This window comes from Mesitornis unicolor, unplaced genomic scaffold (genome assembly GCF_000695765.1).
Source record: "Mesitornis unicolor isolate BGI_N332 unplaced genomic scaffold, ASM69576v1 scaffold8363, whole genome shotgun sequence".
NCBI classification, from domain to species: Eukaryota; Metazoa; Chordata; class Aves; order Mesitornithiformes; family Mesitornithidae; genus Mesitornis; species Mesitornis unicolor.
This window is the reverse complement of record NW_010176846.1, coordinates 69345-83760: the sequence shown is the minus strand read 5'-3', so window position 1 is coordinate 83760 and position 14416 is coordinate 69345. Positions and strand designations below refer to the sequence as shown.

Genomic DNA, 14416 nt, shown 5'->3' with positions numbered 1-14416 from the left:
GGTTTGACAAAACTAAGGAAATCCAACTTGTGGTGATAACACTGTGTTTTTAACTGCACGTAATAGAAAAGATAAAATTGTAGAACCGGAGGCAATGGGAACAGAATGAAATACAAGAGGTTTGCAGAACATCAGGAAATGCTTTTTCACTGTGAAGGCGACTGCGCACTCGCACAGGTTGCCCAGAGCACTTGTGGAGTCTCCATCCTTGCAGACATTCAAAAAACTCCCTAGACACAATCCTGGGCAACTGGCTCTAGGTGACCCTGCTTGAGCAGGGGCTGGACCAGATGACCTCCAGACATCCCTGAAAACCTCAAAACTTCTGTGATTCAGTTCACAACATCAGGTATTGCAGACATGTCTCTGGCAAATAAACTGACATCAGCCTAAATTTAGCTGATACATATAGATAGACATAGCAACATACAGATTTCCCAGTATCTCCTTTCTTCCTGAGAGGGAAATTTTGTTCAGAAGTGACATAACCTTGGACTCCTGACATCGTTAACGCTAGGATGTTTTGCATATAGTGTTTTACATGCTCAGTAGATTTAATGTTTTAATAGCCTATTGACCAAGGTGAAAACTAAAGTGAACTTGCCACCTTTATTCCCACCATCTAAGGAAAAATACTGATGTAAGACTACATATAAAAAGATCTATGGAGATTTCCTTTTACAGAATGAGTCTTGGAATTTTATACCTCTTTTTTTTTTAATCAAAGGTATTAAAATAAATACTGGCACGAGGTTGCAGAATGGACTTCAGGTTTTAAGTGTTACAGTGAGAGAAATCTCTTGATAAGCAGGCAAGTGTCATCAGAATATGTCTGAGTCAGCAAACCTCCTATTTTTATTTATAATCATAGAATCATTATGGTTGGAAAAGACCTTTAAGATCATCAAGTCCAACCGTCATCTAATTCTACCATGCCCACTTCTAAACCATGTCCCTGAGCACCATATTTAAATACATCCAAGCATGGTGATTCCACCACTTCCCTGGACAGCCTGTTCCAGTCTTTGATAACACTTTCAGTATAGAAGATTTTCCTAATGTCTAACCTAAATCTCCCCTGGCATAACTTAAGGCCATTTCCTCTTGTAGCTTGTGAGAAGAGACTCACACTCACCTCTCTACAACCTCCTTTCAGGTAGTTGTAGAGAGTGACAAGGTCTCCCCTCAGCCTCCTTTTCTTCAGACTTAAACAACTCCTGTTCCCTCAGCAGCTCCTCATAAGACTTATTCTCAAGATCCCTCACCAGCTTTGTTGCTCTTCTTTTGGACCCTCTCCAGCACCTCAATGGCTTTCTTATACTGCAGCGTCCAAAACTGACACAGTACTCAAAGTGCAGCCTCACCAGTGCTGAGTACAGTGGGACAATCACTTCCCTAGTCCTGCTGCCTTTATTATTCCTGATGCAGGTCAGGACACCATTGGCCTTCTTGGCCACCTGGGCACATTGCTGGCTCATGTTCAGACGGCTGTCGATCAACAACCCCAGGTCCCTTTCTGACAGGCAGCTTTCCAGCCACTCTTCCCCAAGCCTGCAGCGTTGCATGGGGTTGTTGTGACCCAAGTGCAGGACCCGGCACTTGGCCTTGTTGAACCTCATACAACTGGCCTCAGCCCATCGATCCAGCCTGTCCAGGTCCCTCTGCAGAGCCTTCCTATCCTCAAGCAGACCAACATTCCCACCTAACTTAGTTTTGGGCCTGGCCCAACTGTCTGGGTCTGGCCACCGAGCCAGTGTTTGATCCAGCAGAGTGTATGCCCATCCAAGCCTTTGGCAACCAGTTTGTGCATGAGAATACTGTGGGGAACAGTATTGAAGGCTTTACTGAAGTCCAGGCAAACAGCATCCACAGCCTTGTGCCCAAACTTGGCAAAACCCAAACTTAGCAGCAAAGAAAATTAACAGAGTTCCCAATGGAATTGGATATCTAATGGGATGTAAAGTCTCCACTGTTTCCAAAGGCATTTCTGAAGACTTATCTACTCAGGGAAAACTTCAGCTAAGCTTGATAAGGAATGTATTTGCCTAGATTTTTATTTCATATTACTAAGCAGCATGGAGCATCCTTTTCATGCATTGCTCCTCCTGCTGTAGGAAGTTCAGGAAACAGTGAAATTACCCTGGCTATGATTTGACAGGAGAAAATATTTTGGGAAGCAATGACTCCACTCAAACAGAAACCCACTGAACCCCAGGCAGCAGCCGAGTCCTGCAGAAGTGGGTAGGTGCATCCATGTACAGCACTGACAACCTGACTCGTAGGCTGTCAGGTTACAGATGTGCTTGGAGTGCGTACGGCTAGCAGCCATCAACTCCATAAAGAGGGGGACATGCAGTGACCAGCTGCAAGAATCCTAGGCTGCTGTGCAAAGTCAGACCTTAAACAAGGTGGCGTCCTGCTATTGATGTGGAAAACTTTAATTTTTTAAATACCCGGCCAAAAGCATGCATATTTCAATGTCTCCATATATCTTATTCCAGAAGGGTCATGCATATTATGCATAGACGCATGAAATAAGTACATGAACAAAAAAGAAAGCTCTGTGAGGATACGCATGTCTTTTTCCATGAAAGGAATGGGTTTGCTTCCTTTGGATTCCAATACCAGTGTCCTCCCTATGTAATGGTATCTTGGTGCAGAAGACTGAGATGAATGAACTTCCACAGTCACCTGTAACAGCCTCTTCCAAAATGAGCTCTGCTTCGTATGTAAGCTGTCAATCTCTTCCTCAGAACAGAATATACATGAAAGTCAAAATATGCAGTTGTGATCTATCCCAGGTAAAATTTTTACATTAAAAATATCCTTCCTCATAGCTTAGATCAGTATCCTGTTCTATTGGTAAACGTAAATTTGGACCTGTTAATGTATTTGTCATGAATATGCTCCTTTTTTGATTCGTTACAGATTATCTTGGGTCTAATAATAATTGCACTGACCAAATAATGTATTAGTCATTGTAAGAAAAAACAAGTATACTTTGCAGATGGGTAATATATGGCAAGACTTTGGTCCAAAGTGTTTTATCTAGACATAGATAAATTATATGCAAATATATGTATGTCACATTTTTTTCTTTTTTGTTAGTATTTGGTCTTAGAAGGAATTCCTGCAACTGAAACAGTGCTAAAAATGTCCTACAGATTAAGATTTATTATGTCCATGTGCTGATTTTATGTGTATGTATCCAGAAACCATAGTCCCTGAAATAATGAAAACTTTCAGTCTCTCTCAGCTATTAATCCTTAAAGCTACATACTGCTGCTTTCTTTTTGTGTTTGAAATTTTTGAAAGCAGTCTAGGGGATTTAGACACATATCATGTCTTAATTCTAGTGGCAGACATTCATCTAAATCCCCTATACAATTTTTTATTTTTTTTTAAATTATTCAGGCTTCCTTTTATCTGCTCACTTTCCTTTCGTAATGGCATTGGTTAAGCACTGCTTGTGTTAAAAGTGTTACCTCTTGGTCACTGAAGAGGATTAGACAGCTTTATACCAAAGGAACCAAAAGACTGAAACAGCTAAGAAAGAATTATTCAAGTATATCAACTGCACTGCACTTTCTTCCAGACAAGACTGTATCTTCAGAAGTGTGTGAACATGGCTGGTGCACTGGCTGCCTCATATATTCTGGGATTTTTCTGGCATTAAAGTAACACTAATTGGAAAAAAAAACCCCAACAATTACTATTGCTATTAATATGAATAGCAACATTATTTATTTTCAAGCAGTTTGCTCTTTTTCTCTTTCAGTCCACCATAAAGTTCTTCTTGAAGGATTTTAAGTGAAAAAAGAAAAAAAATATATTTTTCCATTTTTTATACAATTACAGTTTCTTGGAGGAACTGAAAAAATGAAAATCTCCCTTAGGAATATCCTCTTCTTTTAAGAGTTTTCTATCTTTTATTTCAGTCCTTTTATATCCAGAAGACTGCAGCAGTGGAAAAGAGAGGTCAAAAGGTGGAAACATCACTGCTTATGTAATCCCCAAAGAGGGTTATTCCCCTCACAAAAATGGCTAGTATGACATGTGAAATTAAGGATATTCATTTCTGTCTGCACATCACTCGTACTGGAATTGGTGAATCTTTAGAAAAATAGAGCAACATGAGAACAACTGAGCATTTCCCATGGTATCAGCGAGGATAATATCAAAGTTCAAATCAGTTTTTCTAACCTGGCACTTGTCAAAGAGCTCTGCAGAGCCTTCCTTCATCTCCCCGTACACTTCTGCCAACTAAAGGACAACAGGTATGAAGATTTATTAGAAACAGGAAAAGGGGCACCACTTGGATTTCAGCACTCCTATAAGTCCTGGCAAATATGCATGCATTGTTGTCTCATTTGGACCTGGGCTACACCCATTCCCACATGGATAAAACACATTTATAGTGTGTCTGTGCCAGGATTAAACAATCTGATGTGGTCTATAATAAAAGTATAATGATTTTCAGGCACAGTGTATACGCAGTACTTTGTAGGACAAAAGATCACTGGACAGATATTTTGTTACTCATTTCATGTGTCACTGAATGGTACAGTAAAGGGCATTTTATAGGTTTGGTGGAACACAGTACTCAAAAAAATTCGCATGCCTCGAAGATCTACTGAATGTGCCAATTCAACTTCCAACAAAACTTTGCAGCTAAAATTTCAAAATGAATGGCTAATTAAATTGGTATTTGCATATCGCATACAAATGCACAAATGCTTAAAACCAAACAGGATACCTTCTCAGATCTAGCTTTAATAACCTAATTTCCCCATACATGCATGTTCTCATAGTAAATGTGAAAAATTCCCACTGAGAATTAACTTAAAATCAATGCGTTACATTTATAATAAAGCATTAGATGGCTAGTACTTTCACCCAATCAAACCAGTTTACCATCAGGAAAGCAATGAAGGAATTGCTAACAAGTAATCTAGGCTCATCTGTTACCTTGAATTTTAAATATGTTCTAAATTTAGAAATACTGTCAAAATCTAACAAATGAGTTCTTAATTTTTTTCGGAATTCACTGCAAATAATATGAGAGAGAAAAATGGATCTTTCAATTATAACTGAAAAGTAGGATTAGCTGGAATGGAGTGCCTTGATTGAGTATTTCTTTACTCATGGTACATACTTAATCATACTGCTGATGTATTTTTAAAAATTCTTATTTTTTAAAATAGTAGATGGTGAGATTACTTGTGCTGTTGTCACATTATTTATATCTTGCTATGCTCTTGCCTATTGTCTCTTAACAGACAGAACGTCAAGCACTTTCTGCAGTGACAGAACGATATGGTTTCATTTGATTGTCACTGGTGATATTTTTGGCTCATTTTTCATGGCTCTGTCACCATGGATTCATAAAGATGCTGCCTCTCCTCATTTGGTTATCGGTTTTCAGTGGCAATTTTTCATACTTGACTTGACCAATGTGATTTTCACTGCTGTGTGCTGACTTTTCCTATGATATTATCTGTATCAATTCAGAAGACTTAAAATACTCTCTCAAATTTGACTGCAGATAGTTCTGTGAAAACAGAGGGCAACTTCACTACCAGGAGCATTCAGACACATTTATATCACAGCTTTCCTGTCACATGTAGGGAGGTTTCTGAACTGAAAAAGAAATACATATCTGGTTAAAATTCTTACCTTCCAACTCCCAGCAGCCAAGTTCTGCAGTGCCCCTGCTGCGCCCTCCAGCGTGTCTGGATTTGAGCACTCAGAAAGAAGTGTGAGGTAGGGTTTGACTATTGAAGGGTGCCACAGCATCTGGATTCCTTTGGGTGGTTCTGCACAGTCTGGGAGAGGTCCTACACCATCCCACTGTTGAAAAGTATAAATCAGATTGTCAGCAAGGAATAGCAAAATAGTTAACGGTTGCCTCAGTTGAAGCAATAGCATCTATACAACATATATATGCGTGTGTGAAGGCATCTGCTCGGAAGGAGCTGTTCTCAATTTTACCAAATCATGTGATGCTTCATAGAGAAACTGAATTTCATACCCAACACTCCTTAGAGAGGAGCTATAGCACTGGCAGAATTCACAGTGTTTTAGCTAGCTGACATAACAAAAACATTTTTCACTGCATTTATTTTTTTGGGTGGGAACAGAAGCCCAATGAACGTGAATGTATTTTAATAGGAAAATGTAGAGCTTGCATATGAGAGAACTTCCTTTTTCACATCCTGCTCGGTTCTCCGCATTCTCTCTCTTCTCATGAGAGGGAAAAACCAACAACATGAAACAGTAATGTAGAAAACAAAATCATACAAGACCATGAGCCCTCTATCCCCTGAAACATCCAAGAGTGGCAAGTCTTCTCCAACTGCTCAACCACTTCTGGCTTCTCACCACACAAGGTCTGGAGGCGTTCAGCCATGCAGTCAGCCAGCACTACAGTGTGAGACTGCGATGCATTAGGTACAGCCACCTCTCACAAAACGCTCTTTCTCTCATTGCTTACAGAGTTTTGCTGCAAAAAATAACCCTAGTCCGATTTCCAAAATGGGCAATATTAGCACCTGGACAACAAGAAGGTTATTGCAAAAAAACACACTCCTACTAGAAAGAGAAACTTTACTCCAGGAGAACAGTGATTCACCACTCCAGTGGAATGCACAATATGTGTACCTAGGCATGGAAAATCTTAAAAAGAAGGTAATTCAAGGATGGTTTTGCTTTTTTATGAACAAAAGTAGGATGTGGAATGCGCTTTTAAAGTATTTCAATTGTGATTTTTTTCCGTATATGTCATACATATTCTTCTTTGCTTTGAACAGATAAAGGGATTTAGAAAATTCATAGCCTTACTACCAGTGTTAAAAACAAGCCCCAACTTTTTAATACAATCTCTTTCCTAACACCTCTGGCATGTATAGACAGCACAATATGAAAGTAAACCTTGTAATGCCATGGGTTAGAGCTTACTGTGATGATGTAGATAAAAAATGTGTATCACAACATTTAACATCTACTAGACATAAAAAGATAGCACAGGCCAAATAAACTCCTCATTTAGATTTGCAACAGTTAATTTTCCTAGCTTAGTTAGGAGTCAAACACCACAATGGTACTTTGCACTGGGGAAAGATGTAGATTCTCTTGTTTTCAGGAAGTATCCATCATTTTATTTAAGCTAACTTCAAAAATCTACATATAATTTAAGACACAACCAATCAAGTCCTATCTAATAACAACTAACAGCTTAATTTCAACAAGATTTTGCTGGATTACTACCAGTGAGAATCTAGAACACTATTTTTTCTAAGTTAAAGCAGAAAAAACACCAAAATGGAAAGCTAGTAGGACTATTCAATACACGAGTAGCTCCTCAAAACCAGAAAGTTGCTCAGATATGAAACTCACTGCACTGGAGAAAAGTTACCATAGTTTAAAAGAACGGGCAGAGCAATAGGCAGTTATGGTTTAGAAACTACAGGAAAATGGTCTTCTGGAAAAAATCCCTTCCAGTGACACTACTATAGGGCTGCACCTTTGAATTTTTTTTTAATACACTTCTGCCTTTATACCAAGAGGCTGATTTCACTGTATGTGACTCAGTTCTCCTTTTTTCTCCATATAAATCACCATCCTTGCCAGAAACGAATTCTCATCAGCTCATAAAAATACATAAAAACCCGCTTCTTATTTTACCTCTTGGAATTCAATCATTTGCGCTGTCAGAATATTTTGGAAAACAAATGAGAAACACGTCTTACAGGTCAAATCTGACCTCACACCAGATTCGGGCTTTGTATCTTAGTAAGTCCACCAATGAATGACCTGTGGCATCCAATGCACAAATTTAGGTTTTCATCCATTTCATTCCAATTTGCACCAATTATGGACACATTACACTGAACAGTGCTTGCACAGGGAACTTAATATATTATTTCAGAGACAAAGTACATGTAATGTATCAAATGTATTAGACTGACCCAATACATTTTTTGTGCACATGTGGTGATATAACTCTTTTTTAGACTCAGGCATTTACAACTCCAAAGACTGCTGATAATCAGTGAAAATCAGACGATATAAATAGAGCTGTATATATGTTCATGCTGCACTGTTACTTATAAGGCACTAGAAATAATACTTACAGATAAGTTAAAATTTAATGTAGTTTTGCCATTGCACCCAGTAATGAGAAAACATTTTTTAAAAAAAGTGAGACAAATTACTGCATTTCCCTGCTCTTCTCGCTACTCAGTTTCAGCACATGTTTGCATTAATTTATCACCAACCGTGGGGAGGAAGGCATTTTTCTCAAGACGCTGTGATGCCTCAGGGTCCCTGGGAGGGTGATGGAAGTCTTTGGCACTGCACATGCACACGCAGTGAAGGTGCACTAAATCCAGTGATGTTGAATAACGTCTTGCACTATTTTTCGGACGTGTTGTGTGTGCCCAGAGCAGCTGAGCGGTGTGCACCGGGAGGGTGTCACTGCCAACCACGCAAGACACATGTGCTGTGCCTATGGTAGTCTCTTCAAGGTTGTGCGATAACGAGTGACAGAACTGTAGCCACTTCTGGGGAGGTAAAGGGCACAAACAACCATGACCTGTCACGCTCTCCCCACCTCCACGTTTCAGCTCCTCTGCATGTGTGATCTCAGCTAAGCCTTCATTGCAGGGCTTAATGGCTTCTGGCATCTTCCACGTAGCTGAGACCAGTGCCTGCAGCTGCACAGCCCAACTGTTGCAGGGCGCATGGGACTGACACAGGCCTGAAAAGAAGCTATTGCAAAGGAGATTGTCCTGATCCTCATCCATTTACTTTGTATTTCATAAATGTAAACATCAATTGCCTTAGTGGAAAAAAAAGTATTTTCCCTGAAATGATATTAGGGTTTATTTTCTCTAATGGTGGCTAAGGCATGGCAGAAGTTGCTTGGACATTCACATTGCTCAATATTGATGAACTAAGGCAGCACGAACAACTTTACCCAGTGAACTACTGGAACAGTTACTGTATTGTTGCAGACCATCAGGAATGAGCAGTAAGGTCCATTTGAGATAGGCTGTGGATGTAGCAGGAGCCTCTGAAAAAGCGGCTGCATGCAGAAGATGACTGCGTGCAATTACTTTTCCAAGCTTACGCTAAGAAGGAAAAAAAACTCAAACAAATTTTCCTTCCAGGCTTCCCTCCTTCAGCTGAAATTACCCACATATATTGTGGTTGAAGCTGACAAACTGTTTGTTACGTGGGTGAGATACAAATCCCTCATTTCCTGAAACTGGTGTAAGGCAAGGATAAAAGTCAAGAAGAATAAAAAACAAATACCAAGATATTCAAGAACAACACTTTTGAGAGTAAGAGTACTCTAATAAGGTTTCCAAAGTTTTCACATTACTAAGGAACTTTGAGTGGAGAAAAAGATCACTCATTGAGATGCTCCCCTGTGCCACACAACAGATTATTTACCATCTTGTTTCTCATATTAATGAAAGCAAATCCATGCTTATAGTGTAATTGTACTGAATACCAGGGAAGGCTTCAACTCAGTAAGAGAAGCGCACTTTGCATATCTGGGTTTTTGTACTAACAATCTCAAGTTGGTGGGGTTTGTTATTAAGGATTATATTAAGGTTTACATGATGATCGATTCTTCTGGGATAACAAAACAACAGTGTTTTATTTTCATTTACTATATATGAGTATTTTCCTGTCCCATAGTCTGTGCAAAACACCACTACTAAAAATATCACAACAAACTAGGAAAAATCTCAAACAAAACCCAGAAGTGACTAAAACCACCCTGATCTCTCTCCAGCGATCCTAGACATTTGAGACAGACTGGTAACACTGTAGCTATGCTCTTTGTAGCAGCAGTGACAAAATTTATACCTGCAATTAAACCACGCTCACCAAAAGCATTTCTGAAATACCAAAGACTTTTAAACTAACAGGCCCCCTAAGAGGACAATGGTTTCTCACCCTGCCTATCTCAGTGGCTGTGGCAGTCTATGACAGCAGTGTCTAGGTACGTCAGACCATAAGCCCTTTTGGAAGCCTTTGTCCAAGAGATGCATTGGCCAATGCTGTTGAGAGCAGAAATCTAAAGCTAAGCAGCAAAAATTCACCAAAATCGAAGAGCTTGCTTTTAGGGGTGATGGGAATCCATGCAGCCACTGCAAAGGAGACAGGAATGACACTGATTAAATCAAGTCAAATTTCAGTTTAAACATCCATGCCTGAAGAAAGGTGGCGAATATAAATGAATATGTCTACTGACACAGAGATTACAGGAGTAGGGTGGGAGAGGGCAGAGCTGCTGTGGTCCAGCAACACATAGTCTCAACAAAACTGGATGATTTTTGGATACAGTTTATTGCATAAATAAAAGTAACCTCTCAATTTGATGCAACAGTTTCTACAACCTTGAGGAGGTATTTGGAATGCCTTCAAAATGTTTTGAATATTTATTATTAATCTGGCACATGAATAATTCTAAATTTTACTTCAGATTATATAATACATTCTTAAAATAACCGTCACTGCCTTTATTCAACTTTTTTATATTATGCACTTAGGTAAGAAATAAAAATTAATTCAATTTGTCTTTGCTTAAAACCAGATTCCTCCCAAATAAAATCAGGATGGATTTCAATTCAGGGACAACAGTCTTTGGCATTTTGCTACATCTCCTTCTCCTCACCCCTCTTCTCTCCACAGGAAGCTGAAGCTAATGGGCTTTTCACTATGTTCCACAAATTGACAAGTACAAAATCATATTTAATGACCCTGTAGTTTTGACTTTGAAAGCAAGTTGGTCATAGAGGATACTGAGAAATTCCTGGGGTATATGAGTTATTATTGTGTAAACAAGCAAGAACTTAGAAATGGTTGCTAAGCAGCTGTAAAGAGCTGCTCAAAATAGTTGATTTCTTGCTAATCAATACTTGGCATAACCACCTCGTACAAGACAAGGAAGCAACAAGTGGAAATTATATCCCTCTTAGGCAGAACACACTGGCAACACACCCTTTCATACCTAACCTCAGTTTAGATTATTGTTTAAACCCAGGAGCTGCAGCCATTTCTCTGCTTCTTTGTTTATTACTTTGGTACGGTTCAGTAGAGTATTCAAATATACTTGGTAAAATAGTAGTCTCAGCACATGAAAAGGCATATCGGACACCTTTAGTTTTTATTCTTTTTGAAATATTATTGCCTTAGACTTCCTATTTCATCTGGACAGAGGAATTTACAGCCCATTTAGCAAGCATGCTAAAGAGGTGTGCCAGTCAGTTCATAACGATACATAACCTGAAATGTTGCCGTTATACCTTAAGGCTTCTGACAGAAGGTGAGAAAGAAGGTCAGGCTTAATTCAAAAGTGTCACATCCAATCCAAAATCAGATTTTGGGCTAGGTTCTGAGGTGACAAGAATGATCACAGATGGGGAACTTGAGAGGTGGGTAAAGCCAAGAAGTCAGCCTGTTTCTTCTTAGTGAAGAAAGGAAAAGAAATGAACTGGTGCCACATGTGTATGTAAGAGGCTGTATAACAAGAAATAAAATAAGGAATAATGACAACTCCCTGGCTCTTTTTTATTGAAATTGGACCACACACCTTATTTTCCGTAACTGCTTTTTGTCATAATCCTTGTTTCTCATACAGCTCAAAGGATAAACCTGTTAGCAGCAATGAGCATACCAACAGTGGTGACAAAATTTTCAGCAGTGGAAAAAAGAATTTCTATCTGAAGAGTGACAGGATACGAGAGAGTAGTCGATGTCTGTGGTGTCCTAGTCAGAGATGAAGGCCTCTATAGCTGGAGAGCTTTGTGGGATGAAGGCCCTGTCACAGCTAATCACAGGTAATCAGCAGGGAGAAGAGAATGAAGAAAGCAAAGAATCACAGTCTCTGGGGTCTGAGACAGAAATAAAGTCAGGTGAGCCTCACTTAGTTTTCTTGCAGCCTTTATAGATGTTTTGCTTTCTGTTTTTCTGTGGATAATACCAATGCTATACCTGGCTTTTATCCCAATTCTTTAGAAGGTTTGGGTCTCTTCTGGTATTAAACAAAGCATATGCTTCAGGAACCTGTCTGACCTCTGGTAAACCACCGAAGAGAGGCAGGATTGTGGGCTTCTGTAACACCACCCACCTTCATACTGAAATAAGGAGAACACTTACTTCCTGTGATCCTAAGGGAACTCCATAAGTAAAGTAATTTGAAAGGTGTCATTAGACTTAACTATGAACTGAACAAAGAAACCTCTATTTAATTTCGAGATGTAGAGAAGTTGTCATTGGTATCGACAACAGATATCATTAATGAAAAATTTATTCCAATTTGTTTTTGAAAGGCTTTTCAAAGAAAACCACATTTTATACTACCACTCAGTTCTGTTCTTCTCCTCAAGTAACTTATGTGCAACTACAACTGAAACATAACCTGTAGAAATAGGGATAATTGTTTCTTAAATGATAAAACATAAATTCTTTTTTCACAGAGGAAACCAAAGAGAAAGTGACTTTAATGTTGCAGAAGGTTTCTCCTTTTTATAGTTTAAGAAACAAACTCCCTAGCTGTGTATGGGATTTTTTCTTTTTTTCAGTATAGAAATCTGCAACTTCATCCACATCCGCCATCTAAAATAATACATCTGGTATAATTGCCCAATTACAGTAGTTTTGCTACTAGTAGCTTTTAAACAAGTTGAATACTTTTACTCAAAAATTAGAAACCACTCCACAAATGCCTGTATTGGTCACATTAGAGGAGTTCAAGAAAGTACACCCTTGAGAAAGTAAGTGAAAGACTGAAGAAGCATACTATAGGAGAGAAACTTCACAATTGCGTTAGACATAAAATGTAGCAGGCTGCAGAACTGGAAGCTACTCCCCTGTACAGAGCTGTTGCGAGACTTAGAGATGTGTTTGTGCCCTATGCTTTGCCTGACAGGAAGGGAAAAACTCTCAAGTATTACAGAAATCACAGAGGTAAATGACTGGAGTTTTAATACTGGGCTGAGCTCCACTTTGTGTATCTGTAAGTGGCAATAATAAGGAGTGTAAAGAAAGATTTGTTTTTACATTTGTGAAGAACTTCTCTGAAAAGTAATTAGGTTTGTATTGTCTGGCATGAATGATCTACTGAAAGTACCCTGAAGGTCAATGCCATCTCTTCATGGGGCATTTGGGAAACTGACTACTTTTATAGCTTTTTTGTCTTCCATTTCTTTGAGGTTTCCTTCCACAGGTTCCTAATCCATGGTGGTGTGCATTGCTTTCAGTGTTTCAAATGTTGTAAATCTTAAAGATTCCATAGGTATTCCCTGGTTATTTACATGTAAAACACTGTCTATCACAAGTGTGATCTTCAGAACTATATTATAAGCTATTTCAGAGCTTAAAAGCTTTCCTGCTGAGGCGCTAAAAAGGAATGAGCACTTTAAAAACAGCATCCTGAGGAGAGCATGAGATCTGTTCTGATGGACAGAACAAGCAGCAGGTTACAGCTTAAGCACTGCAATTGAAAAGAGATAATGAAAGGCATTACCTGGAAAAATTTAAAAGTCTTGCAGAAAAACGACGAGATTACTGTAAAAGAATATGTATATACATAATACGCAGGGCAGCAGTCAGCACATAGGCAGACAGTGCATGGCAAAAGGACGCGAAAACATTCTACAGGCTGCAGAAAGTGTTGACGAGCTTAGTTTAGATGAGATGAATTGTGGCTAACCTGAGGAACACTACATGATCCTGTTGTTAAGAGACTCTTGCCTGGAAAAAAACAACCCCAACAAAACACCCAAGAATACTGATTTTTCTTGACACATACAGAAAAGGCAAACTGAGTATTCCTGACTGTGACACAATCCAGAAGAACATCATCATCTGAGTTTCCAGTTACTCCTGCTTTTCAACACCAGTGAATGTACTGAGGTCCTGAAAAAATGCAAGACATTGACAGAGCCAAGGAAGCAGAAAGAACACGGGGTGTTTTGGTTTGTTTCATTTTCTTCTTACAAAATTGGACTAGGTGGTTTCCAGGAAAAAAGCCAGCTGAATATAGTTGTGTGCTCATTTTTGCAAAGTAAATGCACAAAAAAATTACCTTTACCCTTACCCCAGTTTAAGTTGGGGGTCAAGCTCTATGTTATTAATATAAAGGCACAGTTAGATGAAAAACATTATTCTCTATATATATCTATATCTCTATCTATATTATTCTCTATTTATGAGAGTAACTTTGGAGAGCTGTTTCTGGCATGGTGATCTTACTGATAGATCTCAGTCACACTTGTTTTTAGCAGCATTCTAGTTAATTTGAGAACATACTTTAAAATATTTGTTATGGTCAACAACAGTCAAGGATCATGGGGTGAGAAAAACACACTCTGCAGAAGGCTCACAAGGCTGCCTTAAA

At 38.9% G+C, this 14416-nt stretch overlaps 1 protein-coding gene across 1 annotated transcript in view; it reads right to left on the bottom strand.

Annotated features, from left to right (window-relative positions):
• CTNND2 (catenin (cadherin-associated protein), delta 2) overlaps nucleotides 1-14416 on the bottom strand; it is a gene marked incomplete at its 5' end in the record, with an annotated part of 150743 nt that overhangs the window by 81488 nt on the left and 54839 nt on the right. Inside the window, one exon of the mRNA XM_010181860.1 lies at nucleotides 5677-5850. Within this exon, the coding sequence (XP_010180162.1) occupies nucleotides 5677-5850 (174 nt within the window). The remainder of the gene's footprint in view (nucleotides 1-5676; nucleotides 5851-14416) is intronic.